Source organism: Microtus oregoni, unplaced genomic scaffold (assembly GCF_018167655.1).
Source record: "Microtus oregoni isolate MIOR12 unplaced genomic scaffold, Mior012 000038F_ref0000394, whole genome shotgun sequence".
NCBI lineage: Eukaryota > Metazoa > Chordata > Mammalia > Rodentia > Cricetidae > Microtus > Microtus oregoni.
Genome location: NW_024543097.1, coordinates 19,454,074 through 19,474,925, shown reverse-complemented (window position 1 = coordinate 19,474,925; position 20,852 = coordinate 19,454,074). Strand labels below are relative to the sequence as shown.

General features: G+C 37.9%; 1 protein-coding gene across 1 annotated transcript in view; it reads right to left on the bottom strand.

The window, feature by feature from the left end:
• The window catches only part of Slco4c1 (solute carrier organic anion transporter family member 4C1), a 47,150-nt gene that overhangs the window by 23,618 nt on the left and 2,680 nt on the right, over nt 1–20,852 (bottom strand). Inside the window, 1 exon segment of the mRNA XM_041631869.1 lies at nt 19,466–19,729. Coding sequence (XP_041487803.1) covers nt 19,466–19,729 — 264 coding nt within the window.

Here is a 20,852-nt window from a genome sequence, read left to right as displayed (position 1 = left end):
TATCCAGGTATAAACGTATTTTAATATTTTAAAATGGAATGAGCCTTGTCTGGAAAAAAAAGAAGATTTAATACACCATATAAATGGGGGGAAATAATTGAAGCTCATAAACGGAAAGCCATTTTCTTCTGCAACCCATGGTTATTTTTATACAGCTTTATTTTGTTTGTGCTTACTTTCTTCTCTGTTTTGTGACAGGGTTTCTCTGTATAATCCTGGCTGACCTGGAACTCCATCTGCCGACCAGGCTAGCCTGAATTTAGGGATTGGCCTGTCTCTACCTAGTGAGCTCTGGGATTAAAAGTGTGCACCACACTCAGCATATAGTTTTATTTTCCTTCAATTATCTTTAATCTATTCTGTTACATGATTTTATTTTTGGTTGAGAGAGAGAGAAAGGGAGATGGAGTTAGAGAAGGAGAGGAAGATGGAGAGGAGGAGAGAGACCTAAGATGTATCTCTGACTGGTTGGAGACATGACATTCCAAGCTGATTCAAATATTACCATATTGTCATCCCCTCTTATAAGGGTTAATCCATACAAGCCTACACATCACCTGTCCAGAACATCTTTGGGGAAAAGTGATCCTTGTGAATCACTCATAAGAAGATGAGAGGAGCAACCATCCCTTAATAAGAGCTGTATATAATGATTTCAAAGCCTTCGGTCTGTGCAGTCACTTAGAGATACCACTGCTAAGCCTGAAAACTTCTTTCTGAGTTTCCTTGAAGGAAGCATAATGTTTGACATTCCATCCTTCAGATACTGGCCAAAACCCAAAGCCTACTAGACTTGGCATCTGCAAGTTCTCGCTTTCCCTGAAGACCACCCTACCACGCAGCTGCTCAAATCTCCATAGCTGAACCTTCCTGCTTTCCTGGTCTCTACCAGTGCCAAGGTTTGGTCTTTGCCTTTTCTGTCTCCTTCCTCCTGGCAGCTTGCCTCCCAGGTTGCCCATCTCTCATGTTCTCATAAGTGGCCCTTGAGTCCATTTTCAAATTTTTTTTGTTTGTTTTTTAATCAACAAGACTAAGGAATGGAACCCATGGTCCCCAAACAAGGCAAAGATAAATGATAGATACTTTAAAAGGTGATGGTGAGTATTGTTATTATATACTGAACACATGTAGTTTGACTACATTCCGTTACTGTGCATCATTTAAAACAGAAAACAACATGCAATTTAACAATAACCACAAGAGGGAGCCTCTATATCATTTATGAATTCAGAAAAAAACAAGCTGTGGTAAAATAAAGATGAGTCTTTTCTGTAATAGACCAACCAGAGTCCAGATCCATCTATTAATACTGTCAAAGTCCTCAGCATAAAGACAAATGAGGACACACACACACACACACACACACACACACACACACACACGTTCTCAGGCCAACCCCTACTGTGAGTAACTCTAAATTCCCTATCCTCCTATCCCTGCTTAGGTCCAGGATTCCAGGCATTTGTTCAAACAACCTGGATGCTAGGCACTGCTTTCCCCTAAGCTCAGCCTACAGGCAGGCATGTAAAGGATGGTCACTGAGCATGAACTAGGGTCCTAGTTTCCTATGAGGATCTGGGGTAGAAAACTCTAGAAATGATGGAAGAGGACAGGAGGATTGTTGTCCAAAGAAATTAGACTCTTTAATTAATACAGCAGGTATATCAAGGTAACTAACTTTACACCAAAGCAGCCTCACTTCTCATTCATTGATTTTGTTTGTTTGCTGGTTTGAACTTCTCATTAGTCTCTCTCTCTCCTCTCTCTCTCTCTCTCTCTCTCTCTCTCTCTCTCTCTCTCTCTCTCTCTCTGTGTGTGTGTGTGTGTGTGTGTGTGTGTGTGTGTGTGTGCGTGTGAATGCGTTTTCCTCCTGCCTCAGCTTTCCACCTCCTAACCAGAGCTCTAAGGAAGGAAAAACACTATTGTATTTGTTTACATCTAACCATCCCCAAGTAGGATATTCTGGCCTGGGGAGCATAGGTCATTCCTACATGCCTCTCTTGTAATCCCTCTGCGCTTACTGTATTGGTGTAAATGAATGCAGACAGATTGTAATAAATATACAGCTTTAATGGGGAAATAGACTTACAGAACCACAGGTTCCCATGGAGAACAGGAAAACAGAAGGGGCAGCGGGCTCATGCTTGCCAGATTTATATGTAAATATTAGCCCGAGGCGAACACACCCCCTAAGCGGGTTGGGCTATCCCTACGTCTTACCCTGTTACCTGTATTTCAAACACTTATTAGAAAATAGGATAAACAAAAACAATCTCTGATTTTCGGTGTGTGATTCCCTCTAAGCACCTGGCTCGAGACAGATGCCCTTCTCACTAAGAGCGGGTGGTGAAGGAACTCCTAGAAATGGTGCAGGAACAATGCCTCTTCCTGAAGCTGAGGAGTCACCCTCCCACATGCAAGTGGACAGGCTCTGCCTGTCACAAAAGAGGTGCAGGGTGCCCACAGAACATTCCTATAATGCATCACTTCTAAAATATGGAAGACGGAGTAGGAAGAGGTTATACAAAGAATCCCACAGATGCCTCAACAGTCTGCCTTTGTAGGAACTAAAATCTGAGATCCTTTGCCTGCACCGCATGGCCAGCATTTCCTCAAAGAACTTGACTGGAACCTGGTCCATGAAGGGAATTTCAAAAAGAGATGCCACTGTGCCTACAGAAGAATATTAATTTTTTTTTAAAAAAAATAATTCCAAAGAACAATTTCATTAAGAATAACACTGGGCTCTTCATCACAATTCATGGAGCAGGTAAAAAATGTGAATGTATTTCATCATGAAATGAAACAATTAGAGCTAATACTGAATGCAAAGAACAGCAAAGCAGAAACAAGGCAGCATCGGGAAAAAGGTGAAAGAGGAGCTACTTGTGCTGCCAGGACTAGAGCAGGGAAAATTAAAACCCGTAGAAACAGAGACACAATGGAGAGTGTCCACGAAGGCCAGCATGGCAAACAAGAAAGGACATGTGGCTGCAATGAGAAACACATGGCAGTAGATCATAAAACAGGCAAAAAAAAAAAAAAAGACAGGAAGCAGGTGTGACCGAAGTAGATGGTGGCCTGACGCAATAAGACAAAACACCTAAAGATATAATAAGAAAATGATACTCAAATTAGCAAATAGAAATTTAAGTATACAGATTTCAGGTCTTTTTAAAGTAGGTTTTTAGGATAGATGTATCCCTAAACTACAGCACTGATTAACTTCAATGTGCAGATGCTTGGACTCTAGCGATTTTCCAGAAAAGAACTCACTGTTGCAGAAGACAACAGTGGATAAATGTTGTTGGGTATCTTGTGCCTCCATTCTTAGATTGTAACCAGTGAGTTAAGAAAGTAATCTGGTAAAGTTTCATGCTATATTATCTTCATGTATTCTAATTATTATTTTTTGTCTCCACTAATACTCAATCAACATCTCATTGAACATGCTATAGAAAATGCTAGTTTTCTATATATGACCTTGTAAGTAAATAGTCCAAGATAATTTAATTATTTCAATTGTGTTTCAAATGTGTCTATAGATGCATTTAATTCTTGGCATAAGATTATAATGCAGGCCGGGCAGTGGTGGAACACGCCTTTAATGCCAGTACTCAGGAGGCAGAGGAGGCAGGCAGATCGTAGTGAGTTCCAGGCCAACCTGATCTTTAAGAGCTAGTTCCAGAACAGGCTTCAAAGTAACACAGAGAAACCCTGTCTCAAAAAACCGATATATATATATATATATATATATATATATATATATATATATATATGCAGAATTATCTAATGCTTTAAATTATTTTCTGCGTGTCTTGATGTAAACCCATTAAATTCATGACTCAAGGATGTTTCTCTTTTTAATATTACCATACATGTGAACGTGTGTGTGTGTGTGTGTGTGTGTGTGTGTGTAGTGTATACATATTTGGAAAGCATGGACAGTGGAGATGCATATAAAGTCCAGAAGAGGAAATCAGGTGACCGGCCCCACCTTTCTCCAACTTATTCTCCTGAAACAGAAACTCCCATTGAACCTGAAACTCTCGAAATTTTTCTGCCTCTGACTCCCATAGCATTAAGGTTAAAGGTAAATGGATGACCACATCTAGCTTGTTTTGTTTGGTTTGTTGTTGTTTGTTTGTTTTTTTTCAAGACAGGGTTTCTCTGTAGCTTTGGAGCCTGTCCTGAAACTAGCTCTTGTAGACCATGCTGGCCTTGAACTCACAGAGATCCGCTTGCCTCTGCCTCCCGAGTGCTGGGATTAAAGGCGTGAGCCACCACCACCTGGCCCCACATCTAGCTTTTTATAAAAGTGATTGGATTTTAACTTGGGCCCTTATGCTTGTGTGGGAACTGTTCTTACTTCCTGAGCCAACTGTCCAGATCCATTGATTATTCTTTCCTAGTCAATTTTCTTCAGTGGCTAGTCCAAGGGATGTTATTATCCAAAAGTTATCATCAGAACTGGGACTTGTATAGTGGAATGGTTGCTAAGCACCCTCAAGGCCCTTGGTACAATTTTCAGCATTGAAAAAAAATGTTATTTTATTTTGAAAGAGTCTCTGGTAGTAATGCCTTGAATTTCCAACCCAAATTATTTAAGTGACCAGTACACATGCATTCTTTCAGTTTTAATAACAAGACCCCAAGGGACAGCCCAGTGCAAAAAGAAACAAAAGGTTGGTATTTTACTAAGACAAACAAAACTTTCACTTGTTACCCAGGAAAACATGCCAGGAGCTGCCTACGTCCACCTCTGTCTGCTACAACAAGCACAGCCATTTTCTTGTACAGAACTTGGAGGTAGTTCCCCTCCCACCAAAGCCTGGTAGCCACATTCAAAGTCTAATCGATGCTTAAAGATTCTGAGGATCTTTTCAGACTCCAAGCAATACTTAAAATAGTGTGCTTCTAACGTAGTGTGTAATGCAAATAAATAACAGATACAGTGACAGGGTCCAGATGCCAAGTTCTTGAAATATAACTGCTGTAATAGACCTTAAATGACTTCTTCTGGCATCCATGTAAGTTACTAGTTGTTTTCAGTATATCAAATCCAATTAGCTTAATGCCATCAATACTGAAGGCCAGCAAGGCATTTTATGGGCTATTGAAATGATCAAATCCTTGGAACTATTGTTATTAGAGGACAAATAATCATTACCTGTTGAGGGATCTCCTACACATTGCATGATGTTGAGAACGTCTCTGATCCTACTTTAGAGGCAACAGAAGCATCTTACCCTCTAGTAGCTATAATAAAAAAATGTCTGCATACCTGGGTAAATGTCTATAGCAGAATGTTGCAGCAACATTTGGGAGGATTTAAACTATACTGAAATAAGATGATGTTTGTAGACTTGTGCCTGACGACCTGAGTATAGTCCCAAGAATCCATGTGGTAGGGGAGAATGGACTCCAGCAATCTGTTCTCTGTCTTCCACATGCTTGCAATGCCCTACACTCAAAATAAATAAATAATATATAATAAAAAAATAAAAAGAATAAAAATAGATTTTTTTAAAAAAATGTGTGTGGGGGGGGTGATGACTGTATAACTGTTGCTCCACAGAAAAGCAAACCACCCTGGTTTTGCAAATAGCAAAATTACAAAATAAATAAATAAAACAAAGCATGCAGTATCACTAACTGTACCAGATGTCTACGAAGGCAGAAAAAAGTTTCAGGAAAAAAACACCAAATCTGGAGCTGGAGCTGCAACAAGTACCACCGCCTCCCTAGGTTTGCAGTGATTGACAGTTATTCTCCAGCACTTCGTCCTGAGTTTGCACCAGACAAATATGTGGCAAAGAGAGATAGTGTTGAAGGGATCATTCCTGAATCTTTCAGATCTTTGATGGTGTGGCTGAGGTATTTATTCCCCAGAGGATATAAATATAGTCTGGATGTACAAAGTCTGAATGCTTCTTTTCCTTCTTAGCAGCTTCAGAAAGAAAAGGTTTCAGAACTTTCTAGGACAGATTTAGGAGACTACATACATCTTACAAGCCTTATCCTTCCAAAAGATCTGCCTTCCCCATAGATAAGGACTCTGGGCCCATGAACCAGCTTAGACTCCCAATGTTATAAAAGTTAAAAATCTCCATTATGTAAAATACTCATATTTGTTTTTGTTTTCTTCATGAGTGTTACAACTTTTCTACTTAGATATTTGCTCCACATTTTGCACCGTTTTGGGAACTTTGCTTCTGAAGGGTGACATTATTTTACATCTAAGATCAGACAAAGAGATGACAAAGAGCATTTAGCACAATGAGCACTCAGTAAATCTTTCGTGAATTTATTTTTGAAAAAAAATCAAGGTTTACTCTAAGAATACATTTTTCAATAAGACTTTATAGCTGGGCCTTCTGTGTTCATTCTATTTATTAAACACTTATTAAACCATATATACTTTAAACCCCGAGAAAGATAAGCCATTATGACTCCTGAAATGCTGAAAAACTACTACCGAAATAATGGAAATGATACAAACCTAAAACATAATAATTCATAAATTTTTATGAACTAAATAGTATGACGTTTTAAAAATTGATAGGAATGCAAAAAAGTAAAAATGACAGAATGTGATCAGAGAGATAAAAATGAAATTATAAACTATTTCAATTCATGGCAAATACAACAGTAAACAAAACCAGTCTGTTCTTGGGGCTAGGGAACTCACCTTCTAGCAAATGTCAGGTTAGCCTTTAGCAGATGGAACACTACAGAGCTTTTCTCCAGAAGGAATTTAGTACTGCCAAAGTCCAAATATCAGCAGTCACAGAGGCCAGAGAATGCAAATTATAACCCTATTCCAACCCCTGGACTGCTTTTATAAGTAGGAGTTGATTGAAACACAATGGCCCGCTTTTTAAACGCGTTGCTAAGTTCACTTTCTTGAGACAACAGTGTTAATCAAATGTAACAGACTGAATAGACCTAAGGCGGAAAATGTTTACTACTGTGAAGTTATAGAAAGCATTTCCTGAACTCTTACACTACAACATGGTTAATCAAGCACTGTGTCTTTGTCCTCTTCTGCAGTGCATCTATTATGAGAATAACTATGTTTTGTTCTTTATTATAGAAAGATTAAAACAAATACAATAGTCAGGAGTAAGATAAATCTCTGTGGACTAAAAATCAACCTCAGCATTTACCAGTGCAAGTCCAATCTTGTTGTGTGTTTATTTTGAAAAATGATCTACAGTATCACATTACTCAAACTTAATATTTCATTATGTGGTTGGTTCTATGGTTTATTATTCAAAAATTATTTGCTATTTCCCTAGGAAAAAATAACTAAATTTCATTTCCCTGTTGACATTAGGACTAGCATAGATAGCATTTAGCATGTTGGTTGCTTTACATAGTAAAATGTGGAGGTGAGCTAAATCCTGTCAGGAAAACTGGATTGAAAGCCAAGACTGACTGGTCATTCCTTTTCTCTACAATTTGTAGAATATGAATAAAGTTTCTCACCAACCTCAACCTTCAGATAAAATGGATAGACTTTAACTGCTGCTCACTAATGAGAAACACCCAGAGGAAATTTGAAATAGGCCTGATTGGAGAAACCATAGCTATCTTGGCGTTGTTTCTAATATAAAAGCCAGGCTATCCAGAGTGTAAGTTACAGGTCTGCCATTCAGTAACACCATAAATACATTCAAAGAGTTACATTTTACCAACATGCTGCAAAATACCAGGGATACAATGATAAGACAGGAATAGAGAATTTTTCCTGTGAAGATAGTTCATAACTTCTTTCCCCTATTTCCCCTCAAATATAATAAAAGCCATTGCATATAATCAAAGCAATTATGACAGCCAAAGCTACACAGAGAAACCCTGTCTCAAAAAAACAAAATAATAATTGTTGTGGGATAGTTGTACACTGTGAAGATATATTGCTGTGATTGGTTTAATAAAGAACCGAATGGCCAATACCTAGGCAGTAAGTATAGGTGGGACTTCAGGGCAGAGAGAGAATGCTGAGAAGAAGAAAGGCAGGATTACCAGTGAGAGACATGGCGAGGAAACAGGAGCTACAAGATGGAAGAGAGGTAATGCCATGTGGCAGAATGTAAATGGGTTAATTTAAGTTATAAGATATATTTGACATAAGCCAAAGCTAAGGTCAAGCTTCCATAATTAATAAGAGGTCTCCATGTAATTATTTGGGAGCTGGGTAGTGAGACAGAGAAAGACTCATTATATATAGCATCTAATATGGGGGGGCACATATTTCCACATAGGACCTAAGAAAATTTTTAAGAAGCCTCAAACACACAAACATGGAGCCAGATGCTGCTTCCTAGTCCCTGTCTTTCAGTCAGGCTGTGGTATATGAGACATGACTCCTGGGCGCTGCCTGTGGACTTGAGCCAGTCAAAGCCATGAACAGAGCTCCATGATGAATTTAAGGCTTGATTCACATGGTCTTAGAAGGCTGTAGGTACACAATAAATTGTCCAGACTGAGAAAATCTTTAAACAGACGCACTAAAAAATGGATATTGACAATAATAGAGAAAATAGTTTAAAATAATAAGCCTTTAAAGATAGAGTAAATGAATAGAAAAAAATTATTGGCCACATAAAATTGGGAAACACACAAGACATCTGGATCTTGTATGGTGCTTTTGTTGACTTTGAATTTTTTTGGATGTTGATGAACAAATAGCATCTGCTGAGAGAAACTGGATTATACAAGGAATTGCTGAATAAAACCACCCTATATACTTTATACTTTAGAGATGTCTTGACATCAGAATAGAAATTGGGAAATGTGTGCCTTGGTTATGCCTTTGTTTCCACAGGAAACAAAAAGCTATGGATACCTTCAGAGTTACTAGAAATCAAATTTGACCAAGGGAGACCTCCTGAGGATCATGGCTACAGACATGGAAGAAGTCAGGAAAGACTACAGGACAAGTGACGTATATGCAGATCCCTCTGCATGAGAACAGCTCTGAGACTGAATGAGACATGATAAATCTTATTGGCGACAGAATCCTCATGACTTATTATTACATGCCATTCTTTCATATGGCACAGAAAGAAGTTGGGTTATACAGCCCAAATGCACTTACAAAGTTGACAGATGCTTTTTACCTGCTCAAACAGAAAACAGAAAATAATCTTTTGCTGACTTGTACAGACCACACATTCCATACATATTAATGCATATATATATATATATATATATATATATATATATATATCCTTTAAAAGTTAGTGTGTTTTGAGAACAAAAGGACCAGACACCAATGAAGACAAATATCCCAGCTGACCCAGCCTCTCAGAATGCCTCTGATGCAGCTTCCTCAAAATTCTGCATCCAGAACAACTTCTAAGCTGCTAGTTGAGATGGTCCAAGCTCACAGACTACTCTCACTAGGACTTCAGATAAGTCCTGTACTTTCCTACTACACAGAGACTTGACAACAAAAGGTTACAGCTATCTCTCCCAGCATTGGATCATTATCTCAATTTTCTCAGAGTCTCCTAAACACATAATCACCCCCAGACAAGAGAAAGCAGTCTAAGCAACATGACATCCACATTACCAATAGGTGGGGTGAGTTTCTGGTTGTTCAGTGGATATTTGTTATCATTTAGGAGGGGTTACTTGCAAATTGTTACTGGTCATGATCAAAAAAAAAAAAACTAAGCAAGGGAGATTAGTTTCAAAGAGCTCTTTCTGAAAATGAAAGGGGATATAGAAATAATATGGTAAAAGGGATAGATTATTGGATCTGTTTTAAACTAAAGAGCAGCTAGCTATTAATCTCAAATATTTTACGTTTGTATGAATTTTTATATATAGGACTTTACGGTTATTTTTGTTAGAAAATATGTATGTTTCTATTCAAAATTTCATATGGAAACACAAAAGGCTCTGGACAGTCAAAGTTAAACTGAGCAAAATAACAAAATCAGAGGTATCAGAATTATTGATTTCAAGTTATGAGACAGAATCATGAAAATGAAAACAATAGTAAACTGGCACAAAAATGGACATATGAATGGAACAAAGGACCCAGAAACAAATTCATATACAGCCACAATCATCTGGTTTTTAACCAAATACTGCCAAAACCATACAATGGACAGTACTTTTCAACAAAATGTGCTGGGAAAATTGGGTAACTATGTGCAATGAAATGAAACTAGACCCTTATCTCTTAGCATGCACAAGTGATGTTTTCAAAATGGATAAAAGAAAACTTAGAAATTATCAAGGGAAACACTTTAAGGTAGGTATAGACATGGGCTCTCTGAAGAAAACTCTAAGAAGTCACACATGGGAATGCAGGAAATTTAAAACCTTATGCACAGCAGAAGACATGATTAACAAAGTCAGAAAAGAGTCTGCAGAATGGGAGAAAATGCTTGTCATCTTCATTTCTGGCATATGATGGCCTTGTAGACTATATAATGTACTCAAAAAATAAATTCAAAACTCCAAACAACCCAATAAATGCAACAGCCATTGTTCCCACGATAAGAGCCCACTTTAAAACCTTTCAACAACCCTATTCACCAAAGAAATGCAAACTAAAGCCACATTGAGAATCCATCTTTCCCTGAACACAAAGTCTAATCCTATCAAGATGAGAAATAACAAATGTTGGTAATGGTGAGGAGAAGGGGAACTCTTATATACTGCTAAGAGGAATGCAGTACTAAAGTCAGTGTGTATCTCCTCACAAAACTAAAAGTAGTCCTGCAGTATAACCCAGCTATGCCACTCCTGGACACATGCTGCAAGTATTCTGGAACAACAGAGCACAGTGATATGTGTCCATCCATGGATAGTGCAGTATTGCTTTTAAGAACCAAGTTATAGAATCAGCCCATGTGTTTGTCAACAGACGAACAGGTAAAGAAAACGTGGTATATAAGCACAGTGGAGATGTATATCTTAATTTTTGTTACACTTATTTGCATTTGCACATACGTGGGGGATACAGGCAGACCATGGTGTATGAGGAGAAATCAAAGAACAGCTTGTGGAGTCAATTCTTTCTATTGACCATGTGGGTTTTAGGGGTGGAGCACAGGAGCATCATACTTGGGGTCAAGCACCTGCTGATCCATCTCATCAGCCCATTGTAGAGTTTTATTCAGCCATAAACAAACATTAACTAGAACCTTTTTAAACTAGAACCATAAAATGTAGTAAAACCATAATAAAGGAGGGTTGATTAAATAAATTACCTATAATATTAGTAATATAAAAACTAAATGGTCTATAGGACCACCTCTATTAACAGCAAAGATACCCAACATATAATAAAAGCAAAACATGTTTATAGTCATAGGTTTAGCCACTTCTTTTATTAAACTGGATTTTAAGTACTAATGTGTAGATATGCATATGAATGGGGTATAATGATGGATCAGTGTTAGTGAAGAGTGTGTGTGAGTGCCAGGGTAGCAGTGAGGACTCTACACTCTCCTGTGGTTATTTTCCAATACATGTACATTTTAAAAGAACATACAATGATAAATTAATAGTGGGTAACTAAGTAACGCTATCTTAAGATATGCTTCCTTTTTATTCTATTTTTCTTAGTTTATCTTTTTTCTGAAAGTTTTAGAAAATCCCATTACTGTGTATGAAATCAGAGAATGAAGATTGTCTCCTAAAAGTGCCAAATTGGCTTATGTTAAGGGTGCTTTCAACTATCTGAGCTACACTTGGTAATTCTTCTCTTATGTTTTAACATGAAACCTTGGAGACCGATCTAATATTTGCTAATGTGGTAGTTTCAAAATGTTTGGCCACATTTTGGCAAGGCATCAAGACCCAGTTGCTTCTATGAAATGCAGATACAACCTGTGGAAAAGTTTTTACTTATATTGTATCATAGCTACCATTGCCAGTAACAAACTTAAACCGGAGAGCTACTTTAATCATTATGCCTCAAATTCAAAAAATTCTTGGCTCCTGTTTAAGGAACACTGAACCTCCCATCAAGCTCAGTCTCAGCTTTGAGTTTATTATCACCAAAACTTCTAGCTGAAGGAATCAGAGTGGGGTCACATAACTGTCACACAGTGCACAAACAGAACTTCTGCTTGACCCTGATCCATGCAGTTTCATCTAATGGGTAATAGTATTAAAAATAAAACAAAAGAGCACATTAAGGCGGATATTGACTAATCTGTACACTTTTAAGGAACAAGAGTATGAAAATAGAATTTCCTCATTTTTTTTTAATCTTGCCACAAACCGCATTTTTACTAATCTTTCTGAGGAAGCTACAAAAAAAGACCCATTACTTAATCTCTACTTCTCAAGCACTCCACACAACTATACTGCTCCTCACTTGAAGATTACATCTGACATCACGTTAAAAATAATCCCACATTGCCACCCACTTCAGTGAAGTCAGTATTCTATTAAGTATTTTTGACAAAAGACAAGAATAGTTTCAAATTATTTTCATAGTATTCTGAATTTGCTTCTCTTTTTAGTTTCCCTTTTCCTGAAACTATAAAGTTTCAGATCTAAAACACTACTAATAAAGTCACTTATGGACAAGAAGCTTTGCTTAAATGGCTAAAGAAAATTTTAATTCAATACACACAGAAAGAAAGACAGAGAGAGGGAACGGAAAAGGGAGGGGGGGGGCAGAGACAGAGACAGAGAAACAAGTTTTGGCAAGTATGATGAGACTCCAAACATCAGTTTCAACTTATTGATCAAGTGACACCATTTTCATGATTGCCCCCTTTTTTGTTGCTTTTCCTTCTTTCTATCTTCTCTTCTGTCATAGATCTAAATGTATATTTATGCCATCAAGAGCATGTGATATAGAACATTTGCAGAACAAATGACCACTGAGGTATCAAATACACAGTGAATAGATGCTTCCTATAGATACTTGTAAGAACACATGTCCTTCTATGCTAGATAATGACCAGGCAATAATAAAGGAAGCATTAAACAAAAACAATCACCCAGAGTAATTATTACTAGATACCCCAAGTGTTAATTTCATCTGAAACATTTACTAGCCCTGAAAATTAGTTATCACCTTTTACTCTGTGTATTACATTTAACCTGCAAGCATTTGTTTCATTATATTGTGATACAGTCTCACCCCTGTGCCTCTCATTTGTTGCTGGAAAGTACATTTGAAATATAAAAATCCCAAGAGTGAGTCCCATTTTAAAAAGTATCATCAAAGAAAGAATCCTCATGACCAAACAAAATCATAGCACTTATAAAGAATTGACAGTTAAAATATCTCAGAGTTCTTTGACACATCTTCTTTAATATCCATGAACAGAATATTCCAAATTTTAAGTGAGCAAGCAAGAAAACTTTGCCAAAGTATAAAACAAAGGGAAGATAGAAACTAGAAATTAATTCTCGTTATACACAATTTTTTTGGAGCAATTGTTTCAAGTGAGCTGCTCAGAGCAACCAATCATCTCTAACCTATAGATTCTAAACACTTAGAAACCTATGCTCTGCAAATGAGATTTATTTCTCATAAAAGGTTACCTTCTTTGGGAGTAAGCAGACAGAAAGTAGAAATAGGAATGATGATTGATAAAGAGCTTTATTGTCTTTAATAATTACTTATCATTATTTCATTTAAAGATGACTTCCCAGAGTCTTTTGAATAGATGCAGAAGCTACTTTCCTCAGAAACGCTAAAATAATTCTCATCCCAAAGGAATAGAGATGACTTGAGTAGACCAGAAATGTTATGTGGTAAATTGTGTACACTTTAAATGATTTTCTTACTCATTAGCAAAGACGACAGTTTACCTACGATGCATCAAAAAGCCAGGGCATGGCTCAGCCTTGGTGGTGCAAACCTTTAATCCCAGCATCTGGGAGGCAGAGGAAGGCAGGTTCTCTGTCAGTTTGAGGCAAGTCTGGCATACAGGATGAATAAGTTCCAGGACAGCCAGGGTTACACAGAGAAACCCTGTCTCAAAACAAACAAAACAAAATAAAACTGAACAAAAGTTCAAGCCAGGTTGTGCACATCTTTAATCCCAGCCCTCGAGGCAGAGGTAGATGTGGACTTCTTTGAGTCTCGGGCCAGCCTATTCTACAAAACAGTTCTAGGACAGTAAGGGCTACAACAAAAACGAGAGGCTGGCTGTACATGGTGGTCCACACCTGTAATTAGAAAGGTGGAAAGACGAGACTCAAGGTCATCTTCAGCTGAGTTTAAAGTCAGCTAGGGCATGATCTTGTCGCAAAATCCAACATAAAGTGTGAATGCCGAAACCAGAAGTGCAAAGAAGCAGTGTCATATATTAGTTATTTGGGAATCTTTTATGACACTTTTCCATTTTCAGGTCAATAATTCAAAACTTAACCTCCCTAGAAACATTCCTTTCTCTTACTCTTAAAAGCTCTCTCTCATTTTCTGTATCCAATAACAACAGTCCAAGCTCTCCCGCAATATATTCTATCATCTCCATTCAAAGTTAATCACCTCCAACCTTTCTGTCCCTATAAAATCTCCAGGTGGGAAAAATTATCTTTCTTCTGAATCGACTTTGTTTTCAAATAAAACAATAGGAAGCCATGCTGGTCCTGATCCCCCCTTTTCTACCTCGGCTGACTCTCACACTCCTTTTGTGTTGCTCTCACACCTGTAGAAATTTTACGTGCTACTCATATTTCATATTTTGTTTTCATCTGCTCACCTCCTATATTACGTTACTTTAATCTCCTAAGAGGGATTAACTCCTCCAAAGTTCACAGAACCCCAACTGTTTCCTCAATGTTCATTTCAGATGAAACGGCAGGGCAGGGGTGATTTCGGTGACTAAAATGAGGTCTCGCGCTCTTCTTGTTATTCTTTATTAAGCTTTTACTGCTGTATTTGGGAATTTTTGCTTGTTATTTGCTTGTTAAGGCTCGTGCCACCCCCATCCAACTACATTAAGGGTTTTTAGTATTTACGTTTGTCAAGACGCAGGGTCTCATATATTAGAGGTTGCTCTCTGAATTGCTGTGAGGCCTGTAGATGAACCAGATCCTCTGGCCTCTGCCTCCCAGAGCTCATATTATAGAAGTGTGGCACCATGCCCAGTTTATGCTCATCTGGGAACTGAACTCGGGGTGCTAGAGAGCTAGAAAAGCAGTTCCCGCAGTGTTGTGCCAAGTCCCGCCTAAGGTCTTCCATCACTTAGGAACACACTGTCTTCAGGCTTCTAACTTTCAACATATTTGCTTTCCTTTTGCCACTTCAAACTCCAGCTTTCTTATTCTCTATTTCTATGAGTTAGACAAACAATTCAGATTATTTTTTTCCAGGTTTCCACATCTGTGAAAGTGAATTAACTTATTTGAACAAAGAGGTTGTGCTTTCTCTCATTTTTTTTTTCAAAAATTCAAGGATGCTTGGCTCCTTGAATTAAAGAAGAGGGGTTGGAGGAGACACAGCTCAGTTGGTAGAATGCTAGTTGATCATACAAGAGGCCCTTGTTCTCCACACCAGAGCACCAAGTGGTAGCACATGCCTATAAGCCCGGGCTTCAAGTGAGAGCAAGGGAATTTCAAGGTCATCCTTAGCTATACACAGTCCAAGGCCAGTCTGAGCTGCATAATACTCTGCCTTGAAGGAAGGACTTGCTAAATTCAAGAAAAGAATATTTACATCATTCAATATCGAATGTTAAAAAAAAATAAACAAAAATCTTTGAAAAACAAGCAGATGATTAGGGCAGGATTAGTTTTAGTAGGTTTTTTTGTTTTTAACCATTCATGAAATCACAATGAAGTAATATGAAGTGATTGCATCATTGGCAGTAAAATTCTAGACAATAACAGAATAAGTTCAGCATTCATTCTGTGTTCAAGCACATGGCTTCTTTCAGACATGTAATGCAATTTCACTCTTGTATTTTTGGTTAAGCTAAAGTCTTTTTCTCTGCAGCCTGTACTGTGGACAAAATCCAAAACAGTAGCTAAGTGCCACATAAACATGTTTATATATATATATATTGATAGTATGAAGAATAACGAACACAACCTTCCCCAAAAGTCAAAGTGGCACTACCAAAAATTAGAGTAAAGAAGCCTTTCTTGCACATTAAAAATGGCTCGTGCATTTTTAAGTATGTTTAAGTACATTTACTGAACATGGGATATAAAAAGCATTTCATCCTGTAGTTAAAAGTTCTTGATTTCTACTCCCAACTCTGTTCTAACTAGTTCTACACATACTAGGACACAGTCCCAGGGGATCAAGCCAAATATAAAGGGGTAATCCTGGCTGGCCTCCTCCACTCTGCCTGTTCACCTCTCTGCACATTTTGCACTTGTGGTGACTATGTTGGCCACAATTGGCCATTTCTGAAAAGCTCAAGTTTTTTCTCTAGCCTGAAAATCATCTCTAAGATAGTTCCTTCATTATCCAGCTCTCGTTACTATAGCCCACTTAAGAAACTTTAAACCTTCAGCTGTCTTGCTCACTTGCTAATTATGCATCCTTTCCCAAATAACAAATGAAACAAAATGTTTTGCTACTGTTTTTCCAAGTCCTGGAATTAGAGACATGTGTCACCAGTCCCAACTTCTTCACTGTGTTATTCTAGTACTATGTGTACTTCATGTAAACAATAGTTTACATTATTACTGACATGGCATAGTAACACAAAAGCAAGTTAAATTTTTCCCTTTCAGTGGTCTACTAAGTCTGATCTACTGACATACTGAAAAATATCCACAAGTGTAATAAGAAGTTTACGTAATACACAATAATTACTAACAGTTTCTGCTCTTGCTTCGGTAATCATCTCAGCTTCAGCCCTTAGCCAATTCTTTCCAGACTCACAAACACCTTTATTTGTACACGCTCCCCTTTGAGATATCAAGACTTCAGATTGGCTGTACTCCAGTGCACCCCAGGAGATACACTGTGAAGGTCACTGAGACAGAGGTCATGGTTTTGTACAAGATGTCCTTATGTTTACTTTATAACATCAGAGGCTTGTCAACAAAGTTCCTTTAAGAACAAGAAAGTTAGCTGGGCATGGTAGCCCCTCGGGAAGCAGAGTCAGGTGAATCTCTAAGCTTGAAGCCACCTGATCTACAGAGCAAGTTCTAGAACATCCATGGATACACAGAGAAACCCTATCTCAAAACAACAACAACAAAAAAAAAATAACCAACAAATAAATAGGAACACGAAAATTTTTACAGAAAGAACTAAAGGAAACTGAGGAAAGTTCAGAACAGGCGAATAGTCTTCTCCAGGGAATAGCATACCAATTGGTTATTCAAGAAGTAACATTATAGGGGCTGGAGAGTTGGCTCAGTGGTTAAGAGCATTGCCTGTTCTTCCAAAGGTCCTGGGTTCAATTCCCAGCAACCACATGGTGGCTCACAACCATCTGTAATGAGGTCTGGTACCCTCTTCTGGCCTGCAGGCATACACACAAACAGAATATTGTATACATAATAAGTAAATAAATAAATATAAAAAAAGAAGTAACATTATAGAGACTGAGACAGTTTCATTAGGAATGTGTGTGTGTGTGTGTATTCATATACATGCATGTATGTAACAATTAATGAAACAGAGACTTTGAATTTAGAAGAGAGTCAGAAGGGTATATGGGAGGTTTTAGATGGAAGAAAGGAAGGGAGAAATGCTGTAATTCTATTATAAAGATTTATATACACCTATGTACGTACATATATATATATATATATATATATATATGTAAAACCTAACCCTAACCTCCCCCCCCGCCCCCCCCCCTAAAAAAACAAACAAGAAATGCAGTTGGTTAACTGCAGCAGTAAAGGTCCAAACACTGCAAACACAAATATATTTATTCTAAAACAGAATCAGGAGTCTGTGTTCTTCTGAGGCACATTAGCTTGAATGTTCTCTGCTGTTTAGATTTCAAGGTGTAACAGTACAACCTATGCTGCAATGTGTGCCTTGTTTCTAAAACTGCCCCCAGTGAAATTATGCAGTCGGCCTTTTGCAATCTTGCCCAATGTCTGATAATAGACTGGAATCCACAGTAAGAACCCACATTGACAGTATCTTCTCCTATCGTGTTTATTTTAAATTTTTCATCTATTAAGCACCTTCATCCAGAGGCTTGCATTTCTCATTTTTATGTCTAAATGAAGTATTCTTTTATAACAATTGTGCTCCTAAAACCAAGTGCATGATACAAAGCTTTTTATTGAGAATGCCATCTTATCCTTCTTATCTTGCAATTGGGAAATCAGTCTTGGGAAATAGTAACATCTCAATATTTTTAAAGATGCTTGTTTATTATTATATATCATCGTATTTATTAAATATATAAATAATCCTGATATATAATAAAAATAAATATATGAGACTAGAAGTGGTCAATAAATCTACTAAAATTGGTGTTACAGATGGTTATCAGGTTCTATGGGGATGCTAGGAACCAAACCCAGGTCCTCTGCAAGAGAAGTAAATGTTCTTAAACACTGAGGCACCTTTCCAGCCTGCTTTAATATTACTTTAATTTTAACACAAAAATACTAAAATCTTATCTTTAAAATAGAAAATCTAGGGGCTAGAGAGATGGCTCAGTGGTTAAAAGCAATGACTATTCTTCCTAAGGACCCAAATTCAATTCTCAGCACCAACATGGCAGCTCACAACTATTTATAACTCTAATTCCAGGGAGATCCAACAGACACACAGGCAGGCAAAACACCAATGCACATAAAATAAAAACAAATAGCTTTTTAAACTTTAAAACAAAAAAGGAATGCCTATAGTGCAACATCTCAATTTCTTTTTCTTTCTCCAGTCCTTTTTCACACTTACCTAATCCCTAACAATTTCTCAGTATTTGTTATTGTCAGTCCCAGAAAAAAAATGTAAAACTGTAAAGGTGAACATCCATAACTCTCAAGCACATTCCTCTGGCTCTAGCGTAATTGTTTTACCATTGAAAATGATTGGGGGAAAAAGGGGGTTACATAAATTTCCTTCCAAGCCTTTGAATAATGGATTTGTTTACTCAGGTCATTCCGTAGCTGTATAATCAAACTAGAGCCAGAGGAAAACCTAGGCTTCAGTTCCTAGAAAATGTCCTGCTGGGCTGATTCACCTGTCCTCTCTTAAACCAGGATTGTGCGCATCCAGCACACAGAGCTGCCATCCCCACAAGTCACAAAGGCAGGAACGAAAATCTGCAAGTTTCAGAATCCTGGGAGCTCAACACCTGCAAGAGTTTGTTTCTACTGGCATGGGACTGTGCACGATGTGGGGAGTGAGACTCAGAGACTCACAAGCCTGGAGAGCCAAGGAAGTGACAACTAACAGAGTCTACCTCTGCACTCTCCTGTGCTGTGCAATTCACCCAGAGCCGCGGAGGAGACTTTAGACCTGTACACAAGTCAATGAACCTGTTTCCATGTAACTGTGGGGATCCATGCGAACAAAAGCACAACGGAGACTTACCTTCAAAAAAGGATCCCAATTCATATTTTCCACTGAAAAAATGTGGCAGGGAAAATACCAGTGCTCCCAATCCTATCATAAAGGAGGCAAACGCGAGCCAGCGAGGTTTGTGTCCTCTCTCCCCAAAGAACGATACAAATAAAGACAATACGCAAAAGGCGATATCATAGCTGGATGATATCAAGCCAGTCAGTGAGCTCTTCATTTCGTAGCGCTTCTCAATGGTGGAGATGCTAATGTTTACCAGGCCATTTACTACAATACCTGAAAAGGAACAAATGTTTTGTTTTAGCTTCAGTCAACAAATGTACAATCAGCAACGGAAAGTACTAGGCTTAATTCCATTGTTCTTTTGCGATTTTGAAATGAGCCAATTGGAAAAAAAAAAGTCTTTCAAGTCTCAAAGTCAGGCAGTCCAAATATGTTACCTCCAAAATTATCTCATTTTTCATATTATAAAACTTAAGTTTTTTAGCCAGGTGTGGTGGTGCCCCACGCCTTTAATCCCAGTACTTAGAGGCAGAGACAGGCGGATCTCTGTGAGATCAAGGCCAGCCTGGTCTACAAGAGCTAGTTCCAGGACAGGCTCCAAAGCCACAGAGAAACCCTGTCTTGAAAAACAAAAACAACAACAAAAAACTTTAAGTTTTCAGGTGTTCTATGAAAGCGATGCTTGCTGCATGTCAAATTATCATAATTTGTCTGAATTCACTTTTCTTTAACTGACAAATAGAAGTTCAACCGGTAAAGTCCCATAAAACCAGTTTGCCAAAGAGTTCTTAAGTTCAGTACACCCCACAAAACTCTCTGGAAAGAGGGCAGCCCGTACAAGTGGCCAAAGAGGACGGACAGGACTGCAAGGTTCAATTACCTCCTTAGTCTCAGACATTGCTCTGAAACTACAGCTCACCCTGAGCTGGTTTCAAGAAGAGGAAGCTGAGCTCTCAAGTCTATTTTTTTTTTCCTACCACTTTCACAAACATTAAATAAAGCCTTCGCTACCCACTTTGAGATACGGCACTTCAAAGTTCCTTGGCTAAAGTAGAATCAGCCTTGCTGCTCAAGGGCTGGGATTATAAGTGTGTACAAATCCATTTCAGATGTTTAAATGAAAATGTTCAGCATTAAAAGTAAACAAAAGTAAGCATCACCCCCACCCGGATATTCTAAATCATATTCAAAGTAAAATACAGAAGAAAAGATGACATAGTGTTCACCTGCCTGTAATAAGAGTAATAAGGATGATAAAAGACTGGGAGGTAAAGAAGGTTGTGTCCAATGTTGACAGATTTTTAGATGTCCTATTATAAGTTAAATTCACAGGAACAGAAATGTGATAATCAACTACTAGGAATTATTTTTATTATTAATTATGTTGAATAAAAAA